The sequence below is a fragment of the Marasmius oreades genome, chromosome 7, assembly GCF_018924745.1.
Source record: "Marasmius oreades isolate 03SP1 chromosome 7, whole genome shotgun sequence".
Taxonomy (NCBI): Eukaryota; Fungi; Basidiomycota; class Agaricomycetes; order Agaricales; family Marasmiaceae; genus Marasmius; species Marasmius oreades.
Genome location: NC_057329.1, coordinates 184653 through 200077, shown reverse-complemented (window position 1 = coordinate 200077; position 15425 = coordinate 184653). Strand labels below are relative to the sequence as shown.

Genomic DNA, 15425 nt, shown 5'->3' with positions numbered 1-15425 from the left:
GTCAATTTCGAGGGGAAGATTGATTATGACATCCCAGACGAGTAGCGTAGCGTTGAAAACTATGTGAAACGGCGTATAAGATTCAGGATTAAAGTGGCCATTCCGACTTGTACCAACTATCTAGGTGCTAACACTCACGAGTCAGTGGATCGTAGTCGGGATGTTGGGCTAGAACTCACTGCGATTATCTGCTGATGTCCAAGCGTCTGTATCAACTGTTGGAACTTGGCGGCGGCGGCAGCATCAGCCATCGTTCCAGAGGGGAAAGAGGGAAAGAGGGAAAGAGGGAAAGAGTCGGGGGCGGTCATGGTATGTATAATAGTTACTTATGTATGGCGGAAAGGGCGGTTATTGCTTCGACATCAATACTTGCTTAGATCCTAAGAATACCCCCATCGGATTGACGACGTGTTTTCGTGAATGTCAAATGTTGCCGACGCAATGATGCACCATCTGTCTCAAAAATTAGATGATCTGCGGTTAGTGATTCAAACTTTATAATGCGAAAGTCGATCAGAAGGCCTCGTTCGATAGGTTAATTTTTAGGCTTCTTCAGTATCCTACAAGTCCAGGCCAAAAAGAGCCTCCGAAGTAACTTTGATTATCCGGCTTCGAGTCGGAAAAAACCTGGGGGAGAAACTGAATTCGGAGACGGCTGGAGAGGATCAAGCGATAATTGATAAACCCTTGCAGTACTCGAGTGACTGCAGTCCACCATAATCACAAAGTGGTCTCGAAATAGGAGCTAGGATAGTTGTTTCCACATCAATTACCGAACTCAAGCCAGTTCCAGATACAGGATCCGAGTCCGGCAGCTTGCAGTATGAATGTGTTCAGTGCCTCCAGATCTTCCGAGTAGCCTTGCCGACTGAGATGTGGTATTCATAACCAAGAGAAAGAGAAAGAAGAGACGAAACAGACAGATAAGCTGCGTATCCGACAGAGACTGCGGGAACGGAACTGACAGGAACCCGCGTTTAAACTTGAGCGCCCGTCAGTCTGGACTCTGGATATGAGATCACGATGTGATCATCAGAAGATCCCATTGCAGGCGGAGGCGAATATATTGCGATGGAGAGAACGTGTTGCGAGCGAGACAGAAACATGGGCAAGGTGTCGAGGATAGCAACGCGGCACAAATATCGGGTTATGCGGTATATGCTAAGCAGAGGTGGTGAGCTGGAAACCTTGGATGACTTCGTTATCCGACAGAGACTTGACGTTGAATAATGAGTGGTGTAATGGTTGTGAGCTGGCCACCAGGTGAAACATCATGAAAGGTGAGGGATCGAGACTCAGAGGCGTCCTAAGATGGACATTTCTGGCGCTATATTTGAACGTCTGTCCTATAATAGCGTTAAGATCAGAAAGAGGATGGAGCAGCACGACGACAGTACCTACAGTAAACCATGCCTGCCAATTTCTCTACTCCACCCAATCTTGTCCCTCGGGCTCGTTCTTACGCCGACACAAAATCCCGAAAACCGACCAAACTCCATCTTTCTCCGAAACAGCGTCGCTCGTCTTAACACCTGTGAAACCTGGTCGTCAACCGAGGCATGGATCCATGCCCAGATCGACATACGTACAGCCTTTTCGATATTGATCGATAGATATTTAGCACAGATATGCCAGAACTGAAGCGAAGCCGTCAAATGGATGGATGGATGGATAGACCGTGCTACGGTTGTTAAGGCCGCAGAACCATTTGCACCAAGGCTTGCAGGTTGCGTGAACGATGTCAGACGAGGAAAATAAATGGTATCTAGAGAAGAGGTGATGGCAGTGGACCCGAGAGAGGGCGAGTTGACAATATTCAGAATGAAAGTGGCTATGTGTCTCTGCGTAGTGGTGCCAGCTGTTCGTGATGGCATTAAATGTGTCCTTTCAAGCTTCAAGCTTCAAGTTTGGTGTTTTCGTAGAGGTACAGTGGTGTATGACTCAGGTGGTAAACTTGTTACACTTGGCTTTCCGAGGGTGTCGACTTGCCGGGTTCAGGCGTTCAGGCACAGGTATCGGCAATGTGTGACATTGCGTGACTGATTTTTGAAAACACCGTGAGCTCTCTCCGGCACCTCTCTCTTACCAAGATTTAGCTAGTGCTGTACTGTATGGATACCGATGGTCTGGCATACCGAACTGTAGACCGTTACTTATGGGATGTATTAGTAGTACAAGTCTGAAGTGCTCGGTCATGTCACGTGGCGGGATAGTCGGTATCGCCACACACGAACAAATAAAAACTCCCATGAACTCGAGACGCTTGTGGGGTTGCCACAGAACTCTGTTCTCCTATACAAACCGAAGTTGCGCAGCTGCAGGGACGGTATCCCAGATATTTTCATGGACTGAGCTATAGCGCTCCAGGTTCCCATTCCTCTTTTGCCCGATGAAACTCTTGTTGAGCGGGTCGAGGATGTAATCGGTAGCGGTGATTCTCTCGAGCTGTTAATAGGTGCAGCCCCTCAATCGATGTTCTGGAGTGCCGAACTATCACCAGAGGAGGAGGAGAATGCGTATCTGGACATCCTGTTAATCACACCCCAAGGTATGTTTTCATCCTATGGCCGCCAGCTCGATTCTTTAACTTTTCAACAGCTCTCGAAGGTGCTGTCTTTCACGAATGACTCTGAAACAACAACCTCATTATCTCTGTCCCAGAGGTCAAATCAATTGCAGGTCTGCCCCACAGCCTTCGTTCCCGCCGCGATGCAATAAAAGGTCAGTCTGAATTGCTACGTATTGGAGACTCTCTCATTATAATGACAGCTCGAACCAGAGTTCTCGGAAGCCCGATTACTTCGCCGCCACAAGCATGCGCAGACCCCCAGTCTCACTTTGGTGATCCCTTGATCATGGCAGGCCGGCCTCTGCACCGTTACCATCTTCCTGCCACGATATATAGCCCCGAACTCGCTAAAATTGCGGAACGCTTCAGCAAGATCGAAAAGGTTGAAATAACAGGAGAGAGGGCACGCCAGGCTGCCGCCCTAGTTTCTCTCGGCCTGAGGGAAAGGAGCGAGAGGATGCTCTCAGAGACCATTTGGATGAGATGTTTGGGCCCGCAGACTGGCGGACGTCGGTCAATCGAGGGAGTGCAACGCCAGTTGCTGTTTGGGATCTGGCCATGTTGTTGGAGGAGAAGAATGAGAAGGGGGCGGGAGGGAACCCGCAATTACAGGGATTCTTCTCCCGCCTGCACGCCCTTCAAGGCTTAAAAAACGTCAGTGATATTGAGATCCAACTTACTATATGGAGACTCATCAGGCGTACATTTAGGAAGGAAAATTTTCAAGCTCCAATTTCCCTTGCATCATCCTCAGCATTTCGAGCACACTTTTCGAAGTTAGTCTCACAGTCATGACCCAAGTTCTTCTGGTGGAGGATGTGTTTAGAGCAGACATTCGCGGTGGTCCGCACCTAGAGAAGGACATCCTCACCCTTGCCTGCGCCCTGACAATCGTAGCCGAGGGTCTTCAAGACTTGCAGATATACTATCACATGATTTTTACACAGGTACGATCATCATTGTTACCTGCTCTCTTCTTGTTAGCCCATGCTTTTCATAGGATGACGACAAATGAGCCGATTACCTTTTCCCCAATCCTATATGTCAAAATACACTCAAACCCCCCTCATACGGGCCATTGACGTTCTTGGAGAAGCTGTCTCCATCCACCCTCTCCCCTATGCTACATCCCACACAGTGCCGCAGTTCCGTGGAGAAGCAGAGCACTCCTGATCGGTTTGAGTACTCCATGCGCCTGTTTCGTGCTAGGATGCCTGATGGAACTGTTGTCATTGTCAAGTTCACGCCCACTTACAATGTCGCTGCTCATCAGTTACTTGAAGCCGAGGGCCTTGCACCCAAACTTTTTTATCATACGAGGATCGCTGGTGGTTGGTTGATGGTTGTCATGGAATACCTGGACAAAGCGCAAAATGCCTACACGTACCTTTGCAATAGTCGAACGTTATCTCTCCCTCAATCCGTCTATCTTGACATCCAGAAGGCACTCGAGAAGCTCCACGAGAAGAAGATTGTGTTCGGTGATCTACGCGTCCAAAATATTCTAGTACAGGAGGATGGTGGTTGTATGAATCAGATACGAACCTATCTGGTTGACTTCGATTGGTGTGGTGTCGAAGGAGAGGCTCGATACCCCATCCTCATGTCTCAACTCCAGGTCTATCAGGATGCTGGGATGTTAGCATATGGAAAAATGTCGATGGAACACGATCGAGAGTTATTGAAGGTTTTGAAGGAGCTTTGTGATCCAGCAGATTAGCTTTTATTTGTACCTAACAGCTGGTTTGCAATCTGACATAGTGCGACTATCGTTCGTCATCACGGACCGTCGACGATCTACACAAAACCCTGATCCCAATAACTAAAAATTGCCTTGGTGTCATCCATCTACTGCATCCTTTTACAACTTCGATCGCTTCTTCGATGTGTTCTTCTCTAGAGAACGGGAAGAACGGCTCCTTCCAATGCAATGTTCACCGTTATACTTATCGATTGTGCTCATTCACCGAGTCTGTTTTCGCAGGATGGGACATCGAGAAAAACACCGTAGTTGCCACGTTCGAGCTTCCCGGGCTGGAGGAGGAGGACTTCCATATTTGACGCGGTACGGGAGAATCGCGACCGAGTATTGGAATTAGAGTTTTTGTCACTGGTCACCAGGCGAAGCATAATGAAAGCCCCCGGGGGTATCGAGACTCAGAGAAGCGTCCTGGAACGGACCCTTCTGGCACTACCTAGCGATCGCCGATAAGGTCAGAAACGAGGATGGAATAGCACGATGACAGACGTACGGTGACCCCGCGCCTACCAACCTCGGGCTCGTTCTTGTACCGGATGCGACACAAAAATCCCCGATAACCGACTAAACTCCATCTTCCCGATATAGCGTCGCTCGTCTCAACTCCTGTGGCGCCTGCTCGTCAACAGCGGTATGGATCCATGCCCAGATAGACATACGTACAGCCTTTTCGATGTAGATCGATGGTCAGCGCAGATATGCCAGAACTGAAGCGCCGTAAGATGGATGGATGGATAGACCCTGCCACGGATGATAAGGCCGCAGAATCATTTACGCCCAGGCTTGCAAGCAGTGTGAACGATGTCAGACGAGGTAATGAAATGACACCTAGAAGTGACAGTTCGGAAACCTCGGTACGATCTAGTGTATAGAGGATGGGATGGCAGTGGCCCGGAGAGAACGCGCGAGCCGATGTTGAAGTGAAAGTGGCTAGAGTCAGATGAGTCTCTGCGTAGTGGTGATTGTTCATGATGGTATGATGTGTCGTTTCAACCTTCAAGCTTCAAGCTTCGAGCATGGTGTTTTGATGCATGAGACGGTAAACTTGACGTTCCGAGGGAAGACCACCACACAAGCGCAGTCGGTCCATATCTCTCCAGCTGCACCTCGATCAATGACCAGTTACCGCTCGAGCACAACATTCGCCCTATTTTTAACACAGAGTAAACGCCTGGTTCTCAGTTCCAAAAAGAGAGAGGCAAGTAAAAGTAAATCACTCACAGATATGCATTGAGGTTAAAAACGTGAATAAGGCCGCGTTAGCGATCTCATATCAGGGCATGTACATGAAAAGATCGATAGGGTTCGTTCGATTTGGAAAATCTGCGTGGTCAGCAAGGCCGCGCATTCTGAACAAGTGTACCCGCTGTTTAATGTGTAAATGAAAGAGACGAACAGCAATGGAACAAGCACTCACAAGTTCCACGGCCTACCCAAAATACCTGCTTTTCCTCAGAATTTCCCACATATGAATAACATCTCTTTCTAAGACCAGAATTTTGACTTAAGATGGGTGGGTAAGTCTCTTCCTCCACCTCTTCGATATGGTGGTCAGTGGAGGCAAGAAAGTCAAAGCGTACGGGTAAGGTTCTCCGTCAACTCGCGGCCCGGGACACGATTTACGGCAGGCTTAGCTGCGGTTCATTTCGTCCACCTCCCATGAAGTTCCTCACTGGCAAGCTCGTTATCCCAGCCTTCAAACAATGGATGCTAGAGTCATTCGACCGGTTGGCTGCACGTAAGTTAATGCGATTCAGCGGCTATTCAGCTGTATCTCACCGAGACGGTCTCTAGCGGTAGCTTCAACACCAGTAGACACAATCTGGGTCTCTGTCGTTGCGTAGTCTTCACCGCTCGTTACGTTGCCCACAAGACTTTTCTAGAATCCGACTCTCTCAAATCCGTCGTTGCAAGCGCCCTCGTCGCGGTTATCAACCAACATCCCATGCTACGTGTCGGGATTGCGGGCGAGGACACCAACAACCCTGTCTACGTCGATTTGGAGTCCATAGACCTTCAACGAGTCATTGAATGGAGAGAAGTGGAGTTTTTGGACGATGAGGAATACAACAACTACCTTATACGCTCCATTGAATCTCAGCACGACAAACTTTGGGAAGATCTCGTTCACCGACCTGGTTGGAAGATCATCGTACACCGTAATATTGGAGGAGCAGGATTAGGAATAGTCGACCTCGACATCTCGTTTGCGTTTCATCATGCCATTGGAGACGGCCAGAGTGCTCTCATATTCCATCGCGACTTTTCGCGAGCTTTGAATGGCGCTGCTACTACTGCTTCCCCAGACCTGGAGGGACACATTCTTCATTTCAGCTCAACAGCAATCCTCCCAGGTCCTATGGAATCCATCATACCGTTTACCCTATCGTGGAATTACTTTCTCAAAGTCATCCTATCGGAACTGTGGAAGAACCTTGCCCCATCTTGGTTCACCCCCAAACTATCTACCATCCCATGGACAGGCGAACGAATTACCCTGGATCCGTACAAAACCAACATTCGTCTCTTCCACATTTCCCCCAAAAACGTCGGTACTCTTTTAACGGGGTGTAGAGAAAACGGTACAACGTTAACACCCCTCTTCCACGCCCTCACAGCCGCTTCTCTATCCTCCCGTCTACCTATCGCTGCTGCTGCCACTTTCCAGACAAGTACTCCCATCTCCTTACGCCAATTTACCAACGAATCCGAATTTGACCGGAAGAACACAATGCATTGCCTCGTTACAGACCACGAATACGTTTTTGACCCTCATCTCATCTCTAAACTGCGTACCTTAATGAACTCGAAGACCGAATCTTCGACGGAGTCAGAATCCTTGATCTGGCAACTCGCAGTTGATTTGAGAAGGAGTCTTAAAGGGAAAGTCGCCAGTTTACCCCATGACGACCAACTATCCCTCGTTCGATACATCTCTGATTGGAAGCGGTTCTGGATGGATAAGATTGGGGAAAGGAGAGAAGACAGTTGGTCGTGTTCAAACCCTGGAAGTTTGAAAGCCTCAGATGTAGGAGGAGGACGTTGGCAGATGAAGCGTATGGTTTTCACACAGGGTGCTTTACCTATGGGGTCTGCATTTGAGATCAACGTGGCTGGTGTGGAGAATGAGGGTGTTTGGGTTACGGTTAGTTGGCAGGAAACGGTCGTTGAGACGTCTTTGATGGAGTGTGTTGTTGAGGATTTGCGGGGATGGATTGATTCGTTTGGCGAGAATGGGACATTCTTCTGATGTTGTCTATCCGTCCAAGCAGGCGAGTCTTCTTTACTACTCAGTCTTTAACCGATGCGCAATAGATACGTTAAAAGTAACCATACATTCAAATTTATGCTACATTAGTTCGCGTAATATCAAAACATTTCAAAAACTACGCGATAGTGATCTTCTTCCTTTCCGCCTCCTTTCCAGTCTTGGGGAAGGAGACAGTAAGAACCCCATTTTCGAGAGATGCTTTGATCTCTTCCTCCTGTCGATACGAAGTCAGCCTGACTGAATTAATTCACAACAAACTCGTATACTTACATTTACACCCTGAGGAAGCCTCAATGTTCTCGAAAACTTTCCAAATCGTCGTTCACGGACGGCATATCCGTCTTTATTATGCTCTTCAGAGATCTTGGTCTCTCCCGAAACCGTCAACCGACCATCGTGTATGTCGATCTGGACGTCCTCCTTTTTCAGCCCAGGAAGTTCGAAGCTGGCGGTGACTGTGTTTTTCTCGGTGTCTTCGTGGAGGTCCATTCTTTGACATCAAAGTTAGTAAGGAGGAATAAGTCGACACGGTTAAATGAGAACATACCTTGGTTTGAGAGACTGAGAGATTGCTTCGGAGTTGTGCCTCTGGACACCCTGTCCGCCTTCGACGGCATGAGAAGGAGCTGTTCTCCCATTTCTGGAGAACTCGTCAAGGAAGCGGTCGAAGTTGTAGAATGGTTCGTAGTAGTAGATAGACATGTCTTTTGTTGCTGAAAGGTTTTGAGTTCTGTGTTTGCGAGATTTGTTCTTGAGGTTCAATTGCCCGACAGTCAAAGTTTTATACCTCGACGTGCTGCGTTTAGAACTTTCTTGAAAGATCGAGTTTGGGGTGACGCAATCTTGTCCGGCGAAGTCGTGAAAGCAGGTGAAAAGGAGGGAAGGTTCTAGAAACACACGTGGTCGCGTTTAGGACGTGAAGCGACCTGCCCTTAAGCTAAGAGTGTTTTTGTTTCGTTTCTACCAGTCGAACTTTCCCAAAAGGTCTCCAATTATGAAAATCTGGTGCACTATTCTACCTCTGCCTACAGATATCGACCGGACGTGCACAGATGACTCTTAGGAGAACTCTACGAGGGTCCCGAACCCGTTCGACCTTCGGCGGGGAATGCGCAATCTAATCTTCCGCTCCTTTTCCCCAAGTTCGGGAATCTGCTAGCCTCTAGGTTCAGAACAATGCTCCTACACTCCCTTTCGGAATTGCAACTGGCGTTGGACGAGTTGAAGTTTTCGTTTCCATGATCTCGACCTGGTGCGCTGTCCCTACCTTCATCCATTATTTTGACCTGAATGCATTGGATACACTCAGGATCCTGCTGAAATGCTTTGACGGTTGTCTTCTGCATCGTTCACCTCCCCTCAAAAGGTCTCGATAGGAATAATGTACATCACGTTGCCTACCTAGTCAGTGTCAGTACCACGATCTTGCGATATCTCATCAGGAGCCCTCTTATGCTCAAAAGCGACATTGATATCTACTTAGTACTCTTTCGCATATTCATTTCACCCCATCGTTCTCTGCTCCAATCGAGTCCCTGGTACTCGAGCTCCTGGAGATAGCAGGAAGAGAAATGTCGGTGTACGAGATCGTCGGGGGAGGTGAACGCCGTGCTCCTATTTGGCGGATATGAAGGATTGCGCGACTGGTCAGGAGGGAATGTACTACGCGCTCAAATCTGTAATATAAACATACGATGGCGGGGAACCGTACTTTGGTTAGGGATGTGTGCTGAAGATGGGATTGATTCTACGTACGAGGATAGAAGATGGACAAGGTCAGGCTAGAGTTTTAAAGATCAGTCAGTTTTCATCCTCATAATCGGCTGGTTTAGGCGAGTATCCACCTACCGGGAGAGTAAGGGCGACGATCACATTAATCACCGAGACCACTGGAATGGATCGGAATATCAGTAAGACGATAAACGGGACATTATGAGCTTGCTCACAGAATATGAATGCAAAGTAAATCACGCCTAGTTTTGGGTCAGTGAGTCTAATGCACGGACGAGATGTATACAAGTAGTGACCTTACCGTCTTGGCGTACAGTTGCATAAAGTTCAGATCTTCCGCCTCTCCGATCTAGTGGGAAAGGCGCATAAACGACTTGGATCACGCTTGAGAAGGGCTAGGACACACATGCTGCCACTCCAGGAAAGAGGATCATGACTAATATACCTGCAAACGACACTTCGGGATTGTCGTCCCTAGGCGAAAATGGACAAAATGACTAACCAGTGTCATACACCATCCACAAAACCCAACATCGATACAAGATGTTACTTCCACTGGCGATGAAACATCCGCGAAAGTTAGGAAATGGGAGAATTTCAACTGGTGGAATGAAACTATGTTCAACGACGAAGGAAGACAACATTTACTTACATTCCACGGCACTCAAGAATTGTGCTAAGAAATAGGAGCAAGGCCCCCAACAGGCGAGAAAGAATAAAACAAGTCCTATAGCTACGGGGATCTTGCTCTCCCAGACTGCCCAGACACGGAGGGTTAGAAGGACTGCGAGGGAAGTGAACGGGTGACGGTTTTATGAGCGCGACCTCGCTTACTTTCGGACAACATGACGCCGCTAATGAAAGACCCTGCGTCAACAGCGTTCACATCAGACACGTTGATTATTGCAGTGGGCATATAACATACACGGGGCAATATTCCAGTCCAAGGTGCAAGTGCGAAGGGTTAAATTGGATCCAAAATCGTCTATATGAATTGATCATCATCTGTCAAAAATCGGAACGTACATGTATGAGCTCACGGTGAAGATTCACCCCTGTGGTGTCAAAAATCGGGAGGTAACGTTGAACAATGTACAAAACGGTCAGGAATGTCCATTTCCTGGTCCAGATATGCTCGATTTCAAGGGGGAGATTGAGGATAACATCGTATACGAAGAGCGTGGCGTTGAGGACTGTGGCATACCATCAGAGTCAGAAGTACACGATCGTCTGAAGTTGGTCGGACCATCTAGGTACTAGAACCCAAGTTATAGTTATCTTGGTCATCCACGATATTGGTTGAAACGACTTACTGAGACGATGCGCTGATGTTCAAGTGCTTGTACCATCTTATCAAATACTACCTTGGATGCGGCAGAGCCAGGTGTTATTCCAGGCGGAAGAGGAAAAGAGGGTGAATCGAGCAGCAATGCAAATGCCGCCTCGCCTGAGACGGCGTTAGCCATCGTTGTAGAGAGGGGGGGAAATATCAGCGAAAGGACCAGTCCCGGAGGTAGTTAAAAGTTAGTGAAAAGACTACTTACCTCCGCATCAATAGATGGATGCCTTGTTTTCTGTGAATAACATTGACAACGTCTTGCTTGTGAAATGATTCGAGGGTAGGAAACGTTAATTTGACGGATTGTTCGGTAGCTTAGGTAGGTTGATACAATGCGACGTCGGGTCCAGTGTCTTGCGGGCTCAAGAGTCTAAGATGCTTGATATCAGTAGTAAGGGTCAACTGCGACTCCAGCGGGCAGTACAGAGAAATCTGAGGCGACATGGGTTCGAAGTAAAAGCTCTCGGCCAAAACCCGACTGGTAGCAGTTGAGCGAAGCTCTTTTGTGATCAACAGACCACGAGTCAACTTCTCTTGTTGATCATTGCGCTCCAACTCCAAACCGAGACAGGATTAACAGGCAGTTAGACAATGAAGTACATCACCAGTAGCGTCATTCGCATTCAGTACTTACCTGCAGGTAATGGCATTTGTTTGATGCAAGATCAAGGCTGACAACGGTGCCATACCGAGATGAATCACGAGCAGAGAAAAGAAATCCTAGGATGGTTTGATGTTGGTTTGATGGGGCATTTGGTATCAAGAGAGACTCGGGCCGAACGAAATGCTTCTTGCGAGGGATTAAATAGAGGTTTGGAAATACACTCTTCCCGACGGATGAAGGCGAAAAATACCGAGCCCTATCAGGCTGTAAGTAGCGTGCTGGCAGGTTGAGTACAAACAACGGCAAGCAACGTGCTACGCGTTGTTGACCACCATCATCAAGGGAAACAAAGGTCAACTCAACGACCAACATCCACCACATTTACCGTCATTAATAGAGCTCGCGTCACCCTCGAAATGAGAAAGATGGTCCAAGCGATTCTCCGGAGTCCCTACGATATGTGTCCTTGGACGAACTGGCGTCTTTCGCTTGTGATGGATACCTGGTAGTGCAATGAACGAGGTACGACTCTCCTGCTTCTGGCCATACCTTTGAATTTATGCGGCTACGGGAAGCCTTCCGATTCCAGACTTCATCAATGATATTTGAAGAGCAACGCACAAACGTCGGCGCAGGTAGTGAGGTGGTGGTCACGCAGTTTATCGGATTATGGCTTGCGCTGGGTTTGTGGAGTTGCAGGAGGTTGGAGGCATAAGCCGAAAGTAAGCATTTTTAGATTCACGTCTGCTTTGATTTGACCCGAGTTCGTTCTCTGCGGCCAGACGTACATTCAAACATTGGCCCGTGCACTGAAAGGCATCGTATAGCTGAATGGCAGGCTTCGAACTTCAGGATAAATACGGTCAATAGTCCCCGGATACCCTGCCTCCATCTACTTGTTCTAAACTGGGTCAATTTCTCTCTGACCGTCGCATCTGAACGGGCTCTGAGGGACGAAAACAGCACTGCATGGTTCATTGGTCGGAGAGCTTGGTGAGTACATGTTTGACCTTTCGATATCCCTATCTTAACGACGCATTCACAAGTAACTAGGATTCATGCTTACACAACACAGCACCTATTCATTGCTGGGGAGACCATTTCCTACCTCCATCCTCGTTATAAGCTATAGGGACAAGGAAACTCTCCTTCCCAAGGAACCCCTCTCCACGGAACTGTTCGGCAGCGAAATGACTCTTCTATGCACAGGTTGTCGAACCAGAGCATATTTTGTCAGAATCAGGGCACCAATTACCTGAATCAGTCGCTCGGAAGGTTCTATTTTGTTGGGGGGGGGGAAGATTTCGGTACGGATGTGTCACTTTTAGCCTAATATTGCTGTGTTTTGAATTCTTAGGAGAATGATCGGCATTGTCTGGTCGTTGAACAGCACTGGTGCCATCCACAGCATCGTATCCTTGTCCTCGTCGTCGAACTTTGAGATGGCCGTGACTTCCAGGTCGAGCACCCTACAAAGTCGGCGAAAAAAACACTGTCCATATTCGGTCCGCGAGAACGTTTGCCTACAAACAATTTGACAGATTAGACGGAGGGAAACTTGAACTTACCTTTGATATCTCGCGGTGTACGATGTTATGGCTATGATGAAGGTACAGCATAACTACCGCAATATCAGAAATCCATGCCGTAATTTGAGTATTCTGGGGGTGGGGCAGGGGTGGGGTACTGGATCTGGTGTAAGTAATTAAAATGAGCTGTATTGCTTGAAATCCCGCGGTTAACGACTGGCGAACCGCCATCCTAGGCTGGGCTGAGGCGAAAGCCACCTGCACTCAAACGACAATGGTTTCCCCAGTAGAAATTGATGCACAAAATCACAACCGGCAAGCAAAAAATGGCCAATCACCCTCTAACGGCGACCACTATTGAATGAATGATGGTTGGATAGATTGTTGGTAAGTAGTAGGTATGTCACTGCTGTTTCTGCCCATGGGAATCGGATGTTCTCGGATTCATTTCGCTGCAATTAGCTTCCCCATTCCTCCCTTCATAAGTTTCGACTCCCACTAGTATTTTAAGTCTCGTGCGGATGCAGTCAATCTGAGCCTTAGTCTTCGTCTAGTACCTCGCTATTAGCACCAAGTCAGCGATCAAGAAAGTGCTGCGATCAGTGCTATGCTTTACTGATGGTCGGATCCAACACCACCGGACACAATCACACTAGCACCTCTGCCTAGTAACGAACTAGTGTCCAAGTCTACGAAGGAATCCCCCTCGATCATGATCAGTTGGCAAATACTGATAACGACTCTTCCTGTTTCTATGCATCACCCCCGTTGTCCGGTGTTCTTTCCAACCTATTTCCGAAAAAACTCGACGACATTCACCCTTCTGCCTTTGGAGAGTACCATCGTGATAGGTTGTTGGTCATAACTCGTTTTAATCTATCCTGATCTCACCGAAGAACGTATACGGCCTGGGAACGATCATAGCCGGAAGGTATCGTTGCATGAACTTGAAAAAAGTGGACCTAACGGCAAACACGTGAGATGGCGGGAGTGTGGGAGTGCTGGAGCGGTGAGAGGACACTTCCAGGATGCCAGTTTATATTACATCTTCTGCCGTCGCCCTAGGTGAGAGAGGCAGTTCTTTCTACACCCATTGCTTCAAAATTCAATAATGACTACCCCAGCGTCCATCTACGTATTGACAGCATGAATGTATCCTCAGGCTGGCATCTTGCACGCAATTGATGAACACCGCCAGTCCTATTTTCGTTTTGTCTTTCCATCTGTGTTCCGGGAACAATGATATACCAACCGTCACAAATCAGGTTTAAGTTGTGAGCCTTATATATCCCAGTCGGGTGTATTACGTTCCGGCTTTTGGTACCCTTCCTCCTCCCAAACATCCTGGGTGCTTGATGCAGCGAGTAGACGACGACGACTCTCGTATACAGTACACGCCAAAGAGAGATTGGTTCCGGGATGGGCAACCAGAAGAGTTCATGCACACGAGTCATGGATCGGATACTGCAGACGCTCAGATGTCGTTTGATTTCAAAGGTGCGTGATAACTAGCTTCTCCAGTAGGCTAACCTGATCCAATGCACTTCAAGGAACAAAAGTAAACGTCTACGGCACGTTAACTTCACTTGGCTCCAGAAAAACCTCCTACCTGTTCAGCATCGACAATGGAAACCCCGTAGAATTTTTCCCTCCTTCTCCTCCCCAGAGGGACGACGTGTATAACCAGCAACTGTTCAGTTCTGATACATTGCAAGATGGACCGCACATACTCACCATGAAGGTCACCGTGGACGATAGCAGTCTGTACTTTGATTATTTGGAATTCATGCCCTCCGTTCCCGGTCAGTCATCGTCCCCATCACCAAACCCCGCTCCTCCATCTACCACCACTTCAACCACTTCCGAAACGGTAATAACATCGAGTGGCGACCCACACGAGCCTTCTTCGACCACGTCTCCTCCAGCAACGGGACCGGGAACAACCTCCGAATCGAGGTCGAGTGATGGTTCATCCACGCCTTCATCGACCACTTCTGGTTTCGTAACCGTAAAACCTTCGAGTGGCGTCCTATCCATGCATCATGCCCCCACCATATCCACATCTTCTTCTGAAACAGGGGGAATTCCCGCGAGCGTTCTCGAAGTCCCACCATCAACTTCATCATCATCAGGTACACCATCATCATCACATCTCTCATCTGGTGCTGTTGCTGGTATCTCCATTGCTGTTACTATAGTTCTGATTTCGGGCTTGGGAATTCTGGTCTGGCGGTTTCTCTGGAAACGAAGGCAACAAAGATCCGAAAGCGGGGAATCTGGGGCAGAAAGTACTACTTGTAAGTTTCCTCAACAGCAATCGCAGCGACTGGTTTCTGGTGGATGAAATGATGTTCATTATAATACAGCATTCAATCGAACATTCACACATACAAGTTTACCCTCAACTCCAGACGTATCGGGTGAGCATCACTTTTTTTAACCAAACGAATCCGGACCAATCATCTTATGTCAACACAAAAGCAACAGGGACCGGCCTGGGGACGGATGATGAGACTATGCCAAAAGATCCTCCTCCTCCTTACGTTGATAACAGGTAGTCCATTTTTATTTTAATCCGGTGTAAATCTTCTACAGTTATGCGAACAGTGGACATTGGCTATTT

At 48.0% G+C, this 15425-nt stretch overlaps 9 protein-coding genes across 9 annotated transcripts; 5 read left to right on the top strand and 4 right to left on the bottom strand.

Moving 5' to 3' along the window:
* Positions 1-811: 811 nt before the first annotated feature.
* Positions 812-1948, bottom strand: E1B28_010774 (uncharacterized protein). The gene is made up of 2 exons (XM_043155752.1): positions 1398-1948; positions 812-1346 (listed from the first exon to the last, which is right to left on the bottom strand). Exon 1 carries the CDS (start codon positions 1872-1874, stop codon positions 1398-1400), a length of 477 nt encoding a protein of 158 aa, XP_043005534.1. The 5' UTR covers positions 1875-1948; the 3' UTR covers positions 812-1346.
* A 524-nt stretch (positions 1949-2472) lies between these two features.
* Positions 2473-2853, top strand: E1B28_010773 (uncharacterized protein; the record flags this gene model as incomplete). Its single annotated transcript, XM_043155751.1, has 4 exons — positions 2473-2548; positions 2599-2607; positions 2662-2721; positions 2780-2853. The coding sequence occupies 4 exons, from the start codon at positions 2473-2475 to the stop codon at positions 2851-2853; spliced, it is 219 nt and encodes a 72-aa protein (XP_043005533.1).
* A 199-nt stretch (positions 2854-3052) lies between these two features.
* On the top strand, positions 3053-3584 carry E1B28_010772 (uncharacterized protein; the record flags this gene model as incomplete). Its single annotated transcript, XM_043155750.1, has 3 exons — positions 3053-3223; positions 3280-3516; positions 3570-3584. The coding sequence occupies 3 exons, from the start codon at positions 3053-3055 to the stop codon at positions 3582-3584; spliced, it is 423 nt and encodes a 140-aa protein (XP_043005532.1).
* A 105-nt stretch (positions 3585-3689) lies between these two features.
* On the top strand, positions 3690-4289 carry E1B28_010771 (uncharacterized protein; the record flags this gene model as incomplete). The annotated part of the gene is made up of 1 exon (XM_043155749.1): positions 3690-4289. The coding sequence occupies one exon, from the start codon at positions 3690-3692 to the stop codon at positions 4287-4289; it is 600 nt and encodes a 199-aa protein (XP_043005531.1).
* Positions 4290-5957: 1668 nt separating this feature from the next.
* E1B28_010770 (uncharacterized protein) lies at positions 5958-7668 on the top strand. The gene is made up of 2 exons (XM_043155748.1): positions 5958-6066; positions 6123-7668. Exons 1-2 carry the CDS (start codon positions 6032-6034, stop codon positions 7576-7578), a joined length of 1491 nt encoding a protein of 496 aa, XP_043005530.1. The 5' UTR covers positions 5958-6031; the 3' UTR covers positions 7579-7668.
* E1B28_010769 (uncharacterized protein) lies at positions 7619-8480 on the bottom strand. The gene is made up of 3 exons (XM_043155747.1): positions 8147-8480; positions 7870-8089; positions 7619-7813 (listed from the first exon to the last, which is right to left on the bottom strand). Exons 1-3 carry the CDS (start codon positions 8299-8301, stop codon positions 7715-7717), a joined length of 474 nt encoding a protein of 157 aa, XP_043005529.1. The 5' UTR covers positions 8302-8480; the 3' UTR covers positions 7619-7714.
* Positions 8481-9399: 919 nt separating this feature from the next.
* On the bottom strand, positions 9400-9764 carry E1B28_010768 (uncharacterized protein; the record flags this gene model as incomplete). Its single annotated transcript, XM_043155746.1, has 4 exons — positions 9400-9488; positions 9546-9572; positions 9632-9679; positions 9737-9764. The coding sequence occupies 4 exons, from the start codon at positions 9762-9764 to the stop codon at positions 9400-9402; spliced, it is 192 nt and encodes a 63-aa protein (XP_043005528.1).
* A 669-nt stretch (positions 9765-10433) lies between these two features.
* E1B28_010767 (uncharacterized protein) lies at positions 10434-10796 on the bottom strand (the record flags this gene model as incomplete). Its single annotated transcript, XM_043155745.1, has 2 exons — positions 10434-10586; positions 10644-10796. 2 exons carry the CDS (start codon positions 10794-10796, stop codon positions 10434-10436), a joined length of 306 nt encoding a protein of 101 aa, XP_043005527.1.
* Positions 10797-12958: 2162 nt separating this feature from the next.
* E1B28_010766 (uncharacterized protein) lies at positions 12959-15360 on the top strand (the record flags this gene model as incomplete). The annotated part of the gene is made up of 7 exons (XM_043155744.1): positions 12959-12970; positions 13039-13200; positions 13265-13867; positions 13927-14299; positions 14353-15099; positions 15169-15222; positions 15290-15360. The coding sequence occupies exons 4-7, from the start codon at positions 14158-14160 to the stop codon at positions 15358-15360; spliced, it is 1014 nt and encodes a 337-aa protein (XP_043005526.1). The 5' UTR covers positions 12959-12970; positions 13039-13200; positions 13265-13867; positions 13927-14157.
* Positions 15361-15425: the final 65 nt, after the last annotated feature.

Bases quoted from the DNA above. Each gene is read 5' to 3' on its own strand.
- E1B28_010774 (XM_043155752.1), bottom strand. From the start codon at position 1,874: ATGCCATCACGAACAGCTGGCACCACTACGCAGAGACACATAGCCACT.
- E1B28_010770 (XM_043155748.1), top strand. From the start codon at position 6,032: ATGGATGCTAGAGTCATTCGACCGGTTGGCTGCAC. The intron at 6,067-6,122 runs GTAAGTTAATGC...GACGGTCTCTAG, and splicing joins ATTCGACCGGTTGGCTGCAC to CGGTAGCTTCAACACCAGTA.
- E1B28_010769 (XM_043155747.1), bottom strand. From the start codon at position 8,301: ATGTCTATCTACTACTACGAACCATTCTACAACTTCGACCGCTTCCTT. The intron at 8,090-8,146 runs GTATGTTCTCAT...TTGATGTCAAAG, and splicing joins TCTCAGTCTCTCAAACCAAG to AATGGACCTCCACGAAGACA. The intron at 7,814-7,869 runs GTAAGTATACGA...TCGTATCGACAG, and splicing joins GGCTTCCTCAGGGTGTAAAT to GAGGAAGAGATCAAAGCATC.